The sequence below is a fragment of the Eutrigla gurnardus genome (genome assembly GCF_963514095.1).
Source record: "Eutrigla gurnardus genome assembly, chromosome: 20".
NCBI lineage: Eukaryota > Metazoa > Chordata > Actinopteri > Perciformes > Triglidae > Eutrigla > Eutrigla gurnardus.
This window is the reverse complement of record NC_139931.1, coordinates 7,802,716-7,818,250: the sequence shown is the minus strand read 5'-3', so window position 1 is coordinate 7,818,250 and position 15,535 is coordinate 7,802,716. Positions and strand designations below refer to the sequence as shown.

At 42.6% G+C, this 15,535-nt stretch overlaps 3 protein-coding genes across 3 annotated transcripts; 2 read left to right on the top strand and 1 right to left on the bottom strand.

Moving 5' to 3' along the window:
* Positions 1-1,532: 1,532 nt before the first annotated feature.
* cbx8a (chromobox homolog 8a (Pc class homolog, Drosophila)) lies at positions 1,533-4,290 on the top strand. The gene is made up of 5 exons (XM_084036738.1): positions 1,533-1,809; positions 1,962-2,005; positions 2,396-2,461; positions 2,805-2,871; positions 3,286-4,290. The coding sequence occupies exons 1-5, from the start codon at positions 1,741-1,743 to the stop codon at positions 4,123-4,125; spliced, it is 1,086 nt and encodes a 361-aa protein (XP_083892864.1). The 5' UTR covers positions 1,533-1,740; the 3' UTR covers positions 4,126-4,290.
* A 1,875-nt stretch (positions 4,291-6,165) lies between these two features.
* LOC311031120 (meteorin-like protein) lies at positions 6,166-11,433 on the top strand. The gene is made up of 4 exons (XM_084037239.1): positions 6,166-6,304; positions 6,524-6,930; positions 7,794-7,853; positions 9,404-11,433. The coding sequence occupies exons 1-4, from the start codon at positions 6,222-6,224 to the stop codon at positions 9,733-9,735; spliced, it is 882 nt and encodes a 293-aa protein (XP_083893365.1). The 5' UTR covers positions 6,166-6,221; the 3' UTR covers positions 9,736-11,433.
* Positions 11,434-13,026: 1,593 nt separating this feature from the next.
* aqp8b (aquaporin 8b) lies at positions 13,027-14,502 on the bottom strand. Its single transcript, XM_084037597.1, has 5 exons — positions 14,193-14,502; positions 13,855-13,981; positions 13,484-13,698; positions 13,231-13,365; positions 13,027-13,129 (listed from the first exon to the last, which is right to left on the bottom strand). Exons 1-5 carry the CDS (start codon positions 14,450-14,452, stop codon positions 13,087-13,089), a joined length of 780 nt encoding a protein of 259 aa, XP_083893723.1. The 5' UTR covers positions 14,453-14,502; the 3' UTR covers positions 13,027-13,086.
* Between the last annotated feature and the right edge of the window lie 1,033 nt (positions 14,503-15,535).

Genomic DNA, 15,535 nt, shown 5'->3' with positions numbered 1-15,535 from the left:
TCCATCTTCTTCATTTAGTTTGATTCCACGTGGATGTCTGATGAATGCAGAGCACAGAAAAAGGCCTCCAGGAAACAGAGGAACGCTCGCACTTCACACATTTTTGTTTGAGATTTGTGAGATTCCGCGTGAATGCATCATCATTATATCAGTCGTTCAATGTTTTCCAGAAAAACTGGCTGCTTGGCTAAATAAAATAAAATATTATTATTAATAATAATTTGCTTCTCACTACAGAAATATAAACATTTAGTTTGAACAAGTATAAGGGCTTCGTTTTATTTTTAAGATAATCCCAGAAAATACAAAACACTATAATAATAATAATAAAATAATAATGAAAAAATGTTTTGTTAATAATATTACCACTGGCGTCACTGAGGAATAAAATAAACCTTAAAAAACAGCAGGCCCTCATGACCATATAACCTATAAAAAAGATTAAATTTTATATTTTCTAAGACATCTGTATCGTCTGTGCAAAACGTAATTCCTTTGATTGCATATTGTGATCGATTGGCTCTCAATATACTGTCGACGGTTCAGCTGGTTTATTATAATTTAAACATTTGTATGTAAATCACACACTGTCCTGTTGGATGGAATCCAGTCAACCAAATAAAGTTAGACTTTAACTCAAAGCTTTTCCATTCTCCAAACATGTAGGATTTATAATGATGTCATTAACCCCCTCAGAATAAAAACGGTTATGATTATAAAGGCTGTGAATATTACTTGCTTGAAGGAATCAACATTTATAGGGTCGTTTTGGACCATATTTTTATTTCCATGTCCTATTTGGTTCTTCTCGTGAAATCAAATGAAAATCTAAATAAACCGACGGCTCTTATTGTTAAATGCAACATTAAACAACCATATTTAGCCTCTGGGATGATCATTAAAAACAGAGCGTCATTTTTTTTATTTTTCACCCCACAGCTTGCGTAAAATCTGAAAGCGAAAAGGGTCCAATAACGCACGTTGCTGCATTCTTCTTTAGAAATTCAGCACCTGAACAGCTGGAATTGCAAATGAAACGACATCGTCTCAAATTGCAGTGAAGAAATTATTTTAAATAACCAGGAACAGGAACCTTTAGACTCATCAACATTAAAGTGTGTCTGAGGATTACATGGGGCAGATATCTGACCGTTTATTTCCCTTTGGTACATTAAAAAAATATGGGATTTGTATTTGTGAAGATATTAATGTCATTTATTTTGTTAGATCTATTTTCCACGCCCTTACATATTGACTTACATTTCCAGATAAATGTAAATGTGCGTCAGGGTGAAACCTGTCTCTCACTGACTCTCTATTTGTTTTAAATGCAAGTGAAATTAAACATTTTTTTCTTCTGGTTCTGGACTCTACGGACCTCCCTCTCTCGGGGACCTCAGGGGGGGTCCGTGGATCCGCTCCGGGAGCCTCTGACTCCGCTTGTCCCGCACCGTGCCAGACATTCCTGTACAGCAGCCAGAGCAGCGGGACTCCTCCCCCTCCGCTCACAGACCCGGAGCACGTAGCAACAACTGAGCCAATGTGCTCCGCCGCGATCCGTCCTACCGACCGCGGTGCCTGGCAACAGCAAAAAAAAAAAAAAAAGAAAAAAAAAAAGACGTGATGACGTCCCATCCAGATCGCGTATTATGGGATGTGCGGAATTAAACAACCCGACGAGGACGCGGGGAAGCCAAAATAATAAAAAGGGACCGGAATAAACGAGGCGCATGGTGAATCATGGAGCTCTCGGCTGTCGGTGAGAGCGTCTTCGCAGCCGAGTCCATCATTAAACGGCGGATCAGACGGGTATTCGCTGGTCTTTTTCCTCTCCTTGTTTTTTCACCACCACAGGCTATGTCTCCAACATGCTATTACGCAACCGTATTGTTTGTGCGCGCCGCCCGCTGGGGACCAAACCCTGCCGCTAACCTCAATGTGTTTGCGGATCTGTTTTGCAGGGTCGCTGGGAATATCTCGTGAAATGGAAGGGCTGGTCTCAGAAGTGAGTATTGTAAGCCGCGAAGGACAGCGCTCCATCCTGGCCTGCTCGGGCAACTGCAACCACCTCGACCGCCTTATTCAGCGTGTGGATGATTAGTATTATTTTTTTGGACGTTTGTCGTATCATCTTGTTGTGTTTGATGAAGCGCGTGTCTGCTGTGTGGCGCGCGTGCCAGTTAGGCGGTTGTACACGTGAGCCTCGGCCCCTACCGGGACTGTTTGTCCACACTAGCTTTAGCAATGGCTGGGTTCACCATGCGTCACTGTCCGCTTACGTAGCCTGTAATTACAGCGCAGATCGCTTTGATTAAAAAAGAACATCCTCCGCATGTGTGCGCGTGCACGGTAACACACCTGCCCCCCCCCCCCTGTTTGTGTGGTTGGGACGCAGGTACAGCACGTGGGAGCCGGAGGAAAACATCCTGGACGCGCGTCTCTTCGCCGCCTTCGAGGAGAGGTGAGTGTGTGACAGCGCAGCACGTAGGCCGCATTCAGCGCCACAACGTCTCCTTTTATTGGCCTAAATCACACATCCAAGTCCACAATCCGTCAATGTCACCCCCCGTTAAAGAAGTGATATAGAGTGATCGAATGGTTGTGATGTGTGGTGCCATTTTCCTATCACAACTTTATTCTGTTTATTTTAATATTTCTAATTTAAAAAATACACCTTTTTTACACCTTTATTGGCTGTATATGGAGTTTCCTTACTTGGATAATTAAATTGTCCGGTTTAATTATAAGACACGATGTTTAAATGTGTGATTAATATTTATTTGTGTATGTTTTTCATTCGTCAGGGAGCGAGAGAGGGAGCTGTTCGGGCCGAAGAAGAGGGGTCCCAAACCTGAGACGTTTCTCCTGAAGGTGGGTGAATCTTTTCATGCGAATGTCTCGATTTTCTTTTCGTCCATTTCAGTTTCAGTTACAGTGCGATGAGTCATTTCCACGATATGACGGCTCCTTATTCATTCTGAAACTGTTGGATTGTGATTCCTAAACTAGCAGACTGGCAATTGCAACCCAACAGAAACCCCCTGCCTTGATTTAGCCAGTGTTTCTCAGGAGGTAAAGCTGCTTACATTTTATATCCTTAATATAGTATATGAGGGTTGTTTGTATCTGACATGTAATCTTTAAAAACTAAAAAAGGGAACCCAGCTTTAAGAGGCCTTGGACGCTCAATGTAACCATGGCTGCTTCTCTTAAACCTTTAAATTTCCTCTTCAACTGTTAATTTCCGGGAAACTTCCTCTCACACACGCTCCTCTCTGTCCTCAGGCCAAAGCTAAAGCCAAAGAAAGGACGTATGAATTTAGGAGAGAGGTTCCCAGGGGGATCCAGGTTTCCTACCCAGTCCCGGAGCCCGTCATAACGCCGAGGGCGCGGGAGGGTTTACGCACCGTGGTCCCCACCATCTTCCCCCCGAGCACCGTCAACAGAGGGGAGAGCGTGCACGTCCGAGCGCCGGAAGCAGAGCGGAGGCCCAGACCGAGCCCGCCGACTCATCTGACCTCCCAAGACGCCCTCCGCTTCCCCAAAAAGAGAGGGCGCAAACCGAAGGTGCATTTGCATTACGATGAAGACGACGAAGGCGGCTCGGTGGAGCCGGACCCCAAACGGAGCAGGTCGCTGGAGGGCCCGGGGTCACACGGTTTGTCCAACGTGCCCCGACGCCTGCTCCAATGCGGGGAGACGTCCGATCGCACCCTCATGCAGCTGACCAGGAGGTTTCAGGAGGAGACCACGATCACGCCCAAGCACGGCGGCGAGCAGAGACACGCGGGCTTGTCCCGCAGGTTCGACCCGGACGCGCGTAAACACGAGCAGCGGGAACACAGGACTAAATGTTTGAGCGGGACGTCCGTCCCTCGGCCCAGCGGCTCCGCGGAACACCGGAGACACCTCGGGAAGGAGCGCTGTCTGCCCCGGGACCAACCGGCCGTCACGCACGCGCAGCCCGAGGCCACCCGCGACCAGTCCACGCCCCCGGCCTCGTGCTGGACCCCCAGCTTCACCAGCCTGGACACGGTGACCGTGACTGACGTCACCATGAACTTGCTGACAGTCACCGTGAGAGAGAGCAGCACGGAGGAAGGGTTTTTCCGGGAGAAAAGCTGAGCAGGCCCCGTCGGATGTAGGTCAGAGGAGACTAATACATAATTGTTTAACAAGCTACTAACTAACACGCCTACTGCAGTACTATATTTTTTTCTATGTAACTTTCAAACGTGTACATACAAATATTTAATACGCTGCTGAGAAAATAAAAACATAAATGAAAGTGATTGTGAGTTCATGGTTTTTGCACTCAGTATATTTATTAATTTATTTTTACTGTGTCATCATAAACATATTTTAGGATAATGCCACAATATTAACTTTGCTAAAGTGAGTCTGGATTTTGAAGATAATTTCCTGTTTTTTTTTTTAAACGTCAACCTTGGGTCTTTTATTTATAAACGTGTCACTGAGACGTCCAATAATCGAAATAATAGAACTCGCTTAGTTATATTTTATTGCGGGGGAATTAAATCTATTTATAAGAGGTAAATAAATGAGAGTTTTTTTCTGAAGGTTTCACTGTTGGTGCAAGTTTTGGTTTGTCCGAAATAATCTAATGAACAGAGTTGAAAACACGCAAAAGCACAAAAAAAAAAATCCTCATTTGGATTTATTGAAAATAAAAAACGATTATTAAACAAAAATCCTCTATTGTATGATGAGCTTTTTGTCACATCAAATCATCCCGTTGCGTCTGTGACCCCACAGGTTCAATCCACCGAGGCCTGAACTCAACTTGAATACATCCTGGAATTAATTCTCATTTCTGTTTATTTTAATTCCATTCCTTTTTATGTGAGCAGCATTTAAACACGGTTTCCACTGTAAGGCCTGGGTGATTTTAATAGATCTCGTTGACGTCAGAGAGCCAGCTGATATCTGAGACTGGATCACATGCAGGAAGTTCCCCAAACAAACCACGTGCCCTCCCGAGCAAACGGATGCTTTTGATTTTCCATTTTCTTCATGTTCATTTTTAAAGGGTCACGTTTCCAATCAATGACGGGTGTTTTTTCTGACGGTTTGCATCACCTTGATGCTCCAGGCTTTTACACCAGGAAAGGGCCACTTCTTTCACGCACAAAGCCTCCATTCATCTGCGTTTGCTTTGTGTCTCTGAGACACATGACCCAATCTGACCATCCGGTACTCCTGTGAGAACCGCCCGTCTGGACTCTGTCTCACCAGAGGTCATTTTAAAATGTTGCTTATATAGGCCCATATCTGAATTTGGTGTTGTGGTAAATTTATAGAAATTAATTTGGACGCAAAATCATGCAAAATACATCTACGTCTATGTGTCATATAGTCCAACCACATTCATTAGCGTGTATTTTCAAAGTTGTGACCCAAACTTCTAAGGTTTAGAGACTCAGCGAAGGCTTCTCCTGCAGCTGTGACAACATCTGGTCAAATTCTCCATGCGAGTGTAATTTTCCCAAAGTCATCGGCACCGAGAAGCCTAAGCTCGACGCAAAAGGCTTCAGGCCATCAGCACTCGGAGCGGCCTATATCCCGGTGACGGGCCGCAGACTCCACCTCCACAAGGTGTCGCCACCAGCGAGACCTTGAAACGGGGCCAAATGATATCCGCACTAAAGTTCGCATGCGAGAACAAACGACGTGGACGCGCTCATCCGGAGTGGATGCATCTCTGCTGAAAGCTGGCAACGTTTGTACTCATCTACGATATTAGCGGTTGTTGAGCTGCAGCCTCCTCCTGCTGAGAGCCTGCAGCGCACGTTTGTTCTCCAGATGTGAGGGCGCTGTGCGCTACATCATCCCGCCACTAGGGGAGGCCCCAGCACTGAAATGCATCCCCCCCTTCCTTATTTTGACTTATTCCATCTGGCCTATATGATATGCATAAAAAAATAGAGATTATGTTCTTATAGCACAATCAATAATAACTCAATTTTACCATTTTTACTTAATTGTTGTATCACTCACTCAGCCCTCATTAGAGAGAGGGAGAGAGAGAGAGAGAGAGAGAGAGAGAGAGAGAGTGAGGAGGGGGGGGGGGGGGGGGCATAGAGTGAGGCTGAGTCACAGTATCGCAGCAGAGCGCTTGCACTCCCCATAACGCGCGGACAGACCCTCCAGCATGCTGCACCGTCCGCTCCCGTCGTGATCGCCCCCTCTGTGTGGCTGAGATGTGGCCGAATCTCGTGCTGATGTTCGTCCTGGGTCTCCAGTCGCGCAACTGTGGAGCTGATCTGTGCAACTGGACTGGAAGGTGAGCAACTTGTGCCGTGACTGCATGTTTTAATAACATTTACATCACAGTTGGGATGTTCTTCAACGTGACAACCTGTTATTAGTGGCTTATAAGTAGAATCTAAAAAGCATTCCTAAATGATTTATTAGCCACTGATGAAGACTTTAGGAGTGATGTTATCCATAGCAGTCATTTGGATGATTCATTCATTACGCGGTTCCCCCCCTGCTGATCCAGCGGTTTTGCAGCTGGCGTGGACTCCAGGATTGTCCTCCAGGTGCAGCTGCGCTGTACAGAGGGCTCGGTGAAGTGGATCTACCCGGGCCAGGCTCTCCGTGTGGTCCTGGAGCCCAACCTGTCCTCAGCCAGGCGCTCCACCGTCTGCATCAAAGCGTCGCCCTCCTTGCGCGGAGCCAGCGTGTTCATCGAACGGGCCGGGGAGCTGGAGCTGCTGGTGACGGAGGGCGGGCGGCCCCACCACCGGGTGTTCTGTTTCCGGGCAGATGGGCCGCACAGACCCGCCATCTACCTCCAGTCCAGCCCGCAGAGGGCTGGAGCCTGGAGCAGACGCACGATGGGCTTCAGATATGAGCTGCTGGCCAACAGGAGTGCTGCACCCGCTGTGGGCCAGACCGGGGTTCAGAGTGAGTCGACCCTCTTTCATGAGGATCACACCCAAAATGCTTCATAAATAATTAACTAAAGTCTTGATGAGGCCAAGTTTTGGGTTGCCAGGTTGTGAAAATTCCCTTTTTCTGCTGAGATCCTTTATCATTTATGAATTGGATTAAGCCAGTAATGTATTGCATTAACTGCCGTGGAGTGTGAGGGACCTACCAGTCTTGTTTCCTAGGAGAAATAGTGATCATTTAATTGCTGACTGGAGCATAGCAGCTGCTGGTCAGTGGTGTGTTTTGTCTGGCTGTCTGGTTTCTATCTGGGGGGGACAAAGCAGAGAGGACAGAGCCGACCACAGGACGGCTGAAGGGCACCAGGCCAAGGGGCCTGAATCGAGACTGCAAATACTTTGCAGATTCCACAAATGCCTCTTCATTGTATGTGCCTCTTAATTAGCATTTATCCATGTGTGCGGGCCGGTCCCAATGTGGTGATGTCATCCCATGTCCATAATAGACAGCTGCTGGTTCATCTTTTCTGCATTGCCAGGCCGGCAGAAGCGTTTGACTCCTGCGGTCTGCTGCATTGGAACGGGGTCATTCAATTAGGTGGAGTTAAACGGGAGGTCAAGACTTTTGAGGGTGTTTGATCAGGAGGCGGCATTCCTTCGTCTAACCCCTGGTTTCGTCTGTCTTTGATGTGAGGACAGAGAGGAATAAAGTCGCCATGTAGGCTGGAATTAAGTTGAGTGGTGTGGAAGGGAGGAGAAGTGACACCCAGCACTCAATTCAGTCACAGAGCTGTGGGTCATGAATGAGCAATTGACATATTTGATGCATGTTTTCATCATTTTAATGTAATTTTCTCAACGGAGTTTCTGTATTCACAGCTTCCTGCCAACCCTGCAATGATACACAACTCCTTATGGCCGTCTGCAACAGTGACTTTGGTGGGTACATAATGATCCTAATCCTCCCACCCTAATCTGTTACTTTACTACATGAATACACTGACACAAGACCTTTACATTCACACTAATGGAGCAATGCAAGCATGTAAAAAAAGAAAGAATGAAATAGATTTGAGTGAATGAGTAGAGCATGTTTAAAAAAAAATATGAAAAAAGGCTTAGTATAGTACAAAAAGTCAGAGTATAGCATGTCGAAAAAAGTCAAGAAAAAAAGTAATATAGTATGTTGAAAAAAGTCAAGAAAAAAAGTAATATAGTATGTCGAAAAAGTCAAGAAAAAAAGTAATATTATAGTATGTTGAAAAAAGTCAAGAAAAAAGTAATATAGTATGTCGAAAAAGTCAAGAAAAAAAGCAATATTATAGTATGTCGAAAAAAAGTAATACTATAGTATGTCGAAAAAAGTCAAGAAAAAAAGTAATATAGTACGTCGAAAAAGTCAAGAAAAAAAGCAATATCATAGTATGTTGAAAAAAGTCAAGAAAAAAAGTAATATAGTATGTCAAAAAAAGTCAAGAAAAAAGTAATATAGTATGTTGAAAAAGTCAAGAAAAAAAGTAATATAGTTTGTCGAAAAAAGTCAAGAAAAAAAGCAATATTATAGTATGTCGAAAAAAGTCAAGAAAAAAAGTAATATTATAGTATGTTGAAAAAAGTCAAGAAAAAAAGCAATATTATAGTATGTTGAAAAAAGTCAAGAAAAAAGTAATATAGTATGTCGAAAAAGTCAAGAAAAAAAGCAATATTATAGTATGTCGAAAAAAGTCAAGAAAAAAAGTAATATTATAGTATGTTGAAAAAAGTCAAGAAAAAAAGCAATATTATAGTATGTCGAAAAAAGTCAAGAAAAAAAGTAATATAGTACGTCGAAAAAGTCAAGAAAAAAAGCAATATCATAGTATGTTGAAAAAAGTCAAGAAAAAAAGTAATATAGTATGTCAAAAAAAGTCAAGAAAAAAGTAATATAGTATGTTGAAAAAGTCAAGAAAAAAAGTAATATAGTTTGTCGAAAAAAGTCAAGAAAAAAAGCAATATTATAGTATGTTGAAAAAAGTCAAGAAAAAAAGCAATATTATAGTATGTCGAAAAAAGTCAAGAAAAAAAGTAATATTATAGTATGTTGAAAAAAGTCAAGAAAAAAAGCAATATTATAGTATGTTGAAAAAAATTCAAGAAAAAAAGTAATATTATAGTACGTCGAAGAAAGTCAAGAAAAAAGTAATATTATAGTACGTTTAAAAAAGTCATGTTAATGTATGTCGAAATATTTATTTTATATTTCCTTTTTCACAACATTTTTCAACATACTATATACTATGACTTTTTTTTAATCACTTTTAAAAACATACTATAATATAACTCTTTAAAAAACGTTTTCTGACATACTGTACTGTGATTCCTGGTGATACCTGTATTGAGAGAAAAAGGAAAAAACACCTTACATTTCTACATCCAAATCCCATTTATTTTTCACAGATTTCTCATCTAAAGCATGAAATGTATAGAAACACGTCTGTTCTCTCCTGCAGTGGTCCGAGGCCACATCGAGAACGTCTCCCATGACCCTGAACGTCAGACGTCGTTGGTGGAGGTGTTGGCAGCGAGGCTGTACTGGCAGCGTGGTGGAGTGTTTGAGCAACAAGCCTCTGGCTCTCATCCGCTCAGCGCGCCTTGGCGTGGACACGTCCACACACTCCTGCAGTGTCACGTGAAGCCCGGGGACGGAGAGTTTCTCTTCACAGGGTCAGAACACTTTGGGGAAGCTTGGTTAGGGTGTGCCCCGCGATACAAAGACTTCCTGTCTGTCTACCAGGCGGCCTGGGCAGCGCGGCGTAATTCCTGTGACTTCCCTTTAGACTGAGGGTGTTGCTTCTGTACTCAACTGAGCCTGGCCAGTTTTTATCCTCACCCTTGGCACTGTGGGATACCTGTAATGTTGTCATACGCCAGCAAGGAGGCATATGACATCACCAGCAGGGATGAAGCAATTTAATTGCTGGAAAAAAAAAACACATTTGATGGAGCAGAGCAGGGGCAAACAGCAGGGCCTCCCGCACTCAGGCTCGGGGAGGGCAGGCCTTTGTCTCCCTCCCATCGCTGCCCTCAGTCCTGGGAGACTGAGAAGGGGTTGGGTTGCTCTCTCTCTTTGTGCTTCTCTCCACATCAACCGTTGTTCACTTTGCCGGCTCTGTGTGACAATTGCCCCCTCAATTGAGGTGGGAGGGAAGAGTGAAGCAGTCATTCAAAATTGCCATTTTGTCCCATGTGAATAGGCTTGCACATATATATATAATTGTGGAGTCAATTTTATACTTATTCATTCATGTTTAAGTCTCAAACCTTTTTGTTTGTTTGTTTTGTGTATTTATGTGTACTATATGCATTAACTTTGAATTAAAGTGAATGTTTTTGCATCTAATTCAGGATTATTGTGTTTATAATGCAAACACTGTTAGTTATCAAATTTGTATTTGATACATTGTTCAATTCACGTAACAAATGCATCTTTATTCAAGTAAGAAAAAGTAGAATTAAAATTATAATTCTCACAAGAAAACTCATCAAATCCATCATCTCCCTATTTCGATTTAGCCATTTATCTTGTGCAACAATGTAAAAATGAACATTTCATCTGTGGATATCTGCCTAACAACATGGTGATCAGTGTTTTATTTTTTTATCATCACATACAAATCTACATTTTGTATTGTATTTTGCAACACAATAAAGAAAACTCCAGATTTCTTTTTAATTTGAACAGAGTGTCTGGTCAGTTCATATAGCTGTGTGTGCGATGTGTTTAGAAGTGAACAGAGCTCATGAACAGTGCATACAAATCTAAATTTCATGAGGCCTAAGAATACTCTGGTCCCTTAAGAGACTGGCTAAAGGCTGAAATGAACTTACACCCCCATTTCCCATCACATGCTGCATAATTTCTGCTTTTGGAGGAGAACGGGATTCAGAGCTGAAGTATCCTACAAGCTTATTTTGTCCCTTTTCATCTACATCCCATCTTTCCCTCTGTAATCAGATTCCTATGATAATAGGATTGAAATACAAAATCTCTTTTAGATGGAGAAAAGTCTGAGCCGACTGAATTGGGTGTGTTTTTTTTAAGTTGTGTGGCCCCTGCACGACCAAGAAGAATGGACAGATGTGAGGCCCCGAAGCCTGGGGACCCTCCCCCTCGGCCCCTCCCACAAGACGGGAACAATTAATTGACTTTTAAAGCAACTGCTTTCTTTGCCTATTCCACACTTCTCCTTGGCCGAGCAGGGCTCACAAATTGGTGTGTTGAACTTTTTATGAGGACTAAATGGCTGCCAATGAAAGTGTAAATGACTGTGTGCTGAATGGTGACCACACAATGGCCCTGCAGTGACAAGCCCTCTGGCAGACATAATGACCATTGTCACAGCTGCCGCCATCGAGAAACATCAGGGCTCATGAAGCCGAGAAGCCTGAGGAGTGAGCCCTCCCTTTTAATACCTCTATGCCCACATTTGTCCATCGTGTGTGTTTCTACTCAGTATTTTTGTATTTCTCATACATTTCTGCTCCTCTTTCTAAGCCGCTCATGTCTTTGAGTTTGCTTAAATAATGACATGATATGAAAACAACATTTAATATATGTGCACCCAGATCTATGTATAAGTCTTGGTTCAAGATTTTGATAAATGCTGCCCAAAACTGAAACTTTCCATAAACCTCTTTCATCCTGCAGGAGACCGTTTTAAGTCTCAGTATTGTCCCAGGGGGGCCCCCCATGTCAAATTTCCAAGCAAAATATAGGCTCTCTGCAGGCTTTTGAGACCCTACTATTCTCATCTCTGGGAATTCCAGCAGGCTCTCATGGGGTTTGAGCCCAGGAGGGCTCGGCCCAGACCTGCTGCGTGGTGTACCGGCAGGAGTCCACCCAGACTTTGGGGGGTAATTGGTTTATCCTGCCGCCTGGCCTGCGTTCCCATGTGGGCCACTGCTGTGGGGAGGCCCAGGGGTACAATATGGAAACAGCATGATGCCCTCCAGTACCGAACAGGCATTCACTGCTCTGGCTATAGCAGGGTCAGGGAGCCGGGGACACAAAGCTGGAGCAGATTTGTCTCTTGGCTTTCAAATGTTGCCACTTGGTCTCCTTTTAACGGTGGGCAGCGTTTGTGGTTGAAAATCTGAAGCAATCGAATTTAAGTTCAAGCTTTTTGTAAATGTTCTTCTCAATTCAAATGGTAGTAAATCTTTTTTTTTTATCTCTTAATATGAATGTCATCCGTCATGTGCCTGATTAAAGCTATATGTCCCTGTCTGTTAGTATATCACCAAAAAAGTTATTTTATATTTCATTAAAAAGTCATAATAAATTATGCCATAAAAAATAGTATGTTATGTAAAAAGTAATAAGGAATTCAAACCGACGTTGTAGTGTGTTACAAATTAATTTAAAAGTCATAGTATAGTATGAGAAAATGTTAAAAACTAATAATAGAGTATATTTTAAAAAAATCATAGTTTGTTGAAAACGCTAAAGTAAAATATATTGAAAAAACTCATGTCAAGTCTTTTTTCAACATAAAAAAAGTAAATAGGTCATATGACAAAAAAATGTCGATCGATAAAACCAGAGTATAATATGTTGAAAAAGGTCAGAAAATCAACATAGCATAGTATTTCATAGAATTTTTAGTTTTCATTGAAAAAAGTTATCATATAGAATGTCATAAAATAGATCACAAAATATACATAGTATAGTATGACAAATACGTCACTAAGAAGTTATTTTATAGAATGTGAAAGAAAAGTCATAGCATAGCGTGTTGAAAAATTCATAGTTTTGTACTTCAAAAAAATACCAGTAAAGAAAAAAGTAAGTAAATCATAAATAATTAATTGAAAAGGCCATAAAAGTCATAATACACTGTCATTAAAAGTACTAATAGTGTAGTAGTAGTGTACTATAGTATGTATAGCATGTCATAAAAAGGCACAAAAAGTCATTCATATTCATATTTCATAAAAAGTATAATATTATAAAATATGTAAGAGTTGCACACATAAAACGGCCCAACAAAATGAAAAAGTCAAATGTTATTGTTTCACAAAGAGAGAATAATCATATACAAAGAGCTCAGCGGAGCAAAAATAATAGGTTATATAGTAACTGTGGATGACAAAGCCATATCAGGATTTATCCCACTTAAGTTCATACAGGAGCTCATTTCAGAAAGAGTCGAATCTTCCTGTCTCCAAGGAGGAGTCTGCAAAAAAAACAGAAAACAATTCAAACGTTTGTTCAAAGTAGAATTATTTTGACACTTCTGCTTTAAAGTACGACGTGCACATGTTGAGTTGAACCTACCGAACCAGTACGGCAGCTACCAGGCCTCCTGTGATGGGTCCCACCCAGTAGACCCAGTGGTAAACCCAGTAGTTGCTCACTATGGCTGGACCAAAGGCTCTTGCTGGGTTCAGACAGGTTCCAGATACATCTCCGCTGATAAAGCAGACAGGTTTGAGTTATATATCTGTCTATATATATATATATATATATATATATATATATATATATATATTTCATACTCGCCAACGAAACGAATCAAGCTTTTCCTCACCCAGCCAAGACGTTGATGATAACAGTGCATCCCACCATAAACGGCACCAGGGGGCTTCTGGTCTTGGCGTTGACGGCCCCCAGCAGCACCACCATGGTGACCAGGCAGGTCATGGCGACCTCTCCGAACACAGCTCCTCCGATTTCACTGTCTGACTGCAGCAGAGCGAACGCGGCGCCGTGGGCTTTGGCGAAGTTCTCCCTCGAGGTCATCACCTGTTGGCGTCAGCGAAAAATCAGGCCATGCACGTACAAGAGAGGCTAAGATTTTTATATTGCATTTATCTATAAAATATAAAGCACCCCTAAAAGAGATCTTATGCTAAGATGGATGTTTTAATAACACACACACGCAAAAACAAGAGAGTTCACCTTTGCCATGGCGGCTCCGAGGACACCTCCGACCAACTGAGACGCGAGATACGGGGCCACCATGTTCAGCTCCATCCCTCCACACAGATAGATGGCCAGCGTGAACGGCGGGTTGAAATGGGCTCCGCTGCAAAAGTCAGGACAAAAGAAAATTCAGTTATTAAGACAACACTCAAATCCACCATGTTAAAATGTTATGTAATCATGATTCTGATGAAAAAAAAAAAACATTTTATGTGTAATTAAATATTGTCCATCCATCATAGAGGAAATGCTTCTAATAACTAAGAAAGCAATCGTTATCTGGGGCATAACAGCATCATGAAGACGGTCCTCACCTGATCTCAGCCATGCAAGCCACCATGACGGCTACAGCCAGACCGTGCACCAGGGCCGGCTGCAGCCTCCCTGCAGACTCCACATTCTCTATGACCGACACACACCCGATAAACACGAAGAAAGTAGTCCCCACCAGCTCCGCCAGACACGGCTGAAACAGCCTCTCAAACTTGTTGGGAGGTCTGGCCGGAGGTGTCTTACACTCTGAGGACACGAGAGACGCCCCGACTTCACCCATCTCCATCTTCTCATCAGCCATGGTTCTTCAGGGAGGTCCGGTCGCCAGAGCTGAGGATGTAAGACTGAGCGCTGACCCGAGGTGGGCCTACAAATATCCCCATGTCTAATCACACGGACTTTGACTTGGAAGGTTAGAGTCTAGCTCCTCCGCTGTCCTGCAAGAAGGTAAATATTTCATGCATTCGCTGACCGGTTGGTGAACTGTGCCATAAACTGTTTAAAAATCAGCCAGTTTTTGTCAATGATTGGAACCTAATAATCCACCGCAAAGTTACACAAGCATGCTTTTCCATTGCAGAGTCAAAGCAGGACACAGCAGGGACATGGAGACAAATGCAAAGACTTCCTAGTGCATGTATGTTTGTGTTTCCCTGGCATGTGGATGCAGAGATCCTTATAATCCTAACAATGATAAAAGTGGGACAAAAACATTCTCCTGGAAAAGGATGCGAGCCAGAACACGTGATAAAGGTTTTCCTCAGAGCAAAGTCTGTCACCTGGTATTAGCTTAAATTGTATCATTAATTCCACTCGCCAATGAATCATTGTCCAAGAGATGATCACACATTAAATGAAAGTCCTGGAGGTGGAGGCACAGAGGCTCTGGTAATACACATGGATATGTGGGTCACTTGCAGGAAACACACAAGCAAACAGTTCATTTAAATGCACATATGATCAGGATGTAGACGTATAATTGTCCATAGTGGTTGAGATCCTCCAGTAGGTGGAGATATTAGACAATGAAGCTCTCAGGATCAGTGAACATCCACTGGATTAGTAACATGAACTCAGAACACAAACTTGTGTAATACTATGTGACCTGTGCATTGACAATGATAGTGAAAGAGAGGCTCTTAAGACGCAAATAGAAGTGTCACAATGTGAAAAAATGTCCCGACGTCAGCATCACTTGTGCAAGTGGAATAAATTGATTTTCTTTGCATTTCAAAGGGCTGACCTACTTTCTCTCTGACTCTATAAAAGGGATGTTGACTTTGGAAAAAACGCACCTGATACACTTTTATTTTAAAGCCTGGAATCAAGAGCACAAACTTTCAAAATTCGAATTAAAAATTCTAATTCTAAACCTACTTTTAGT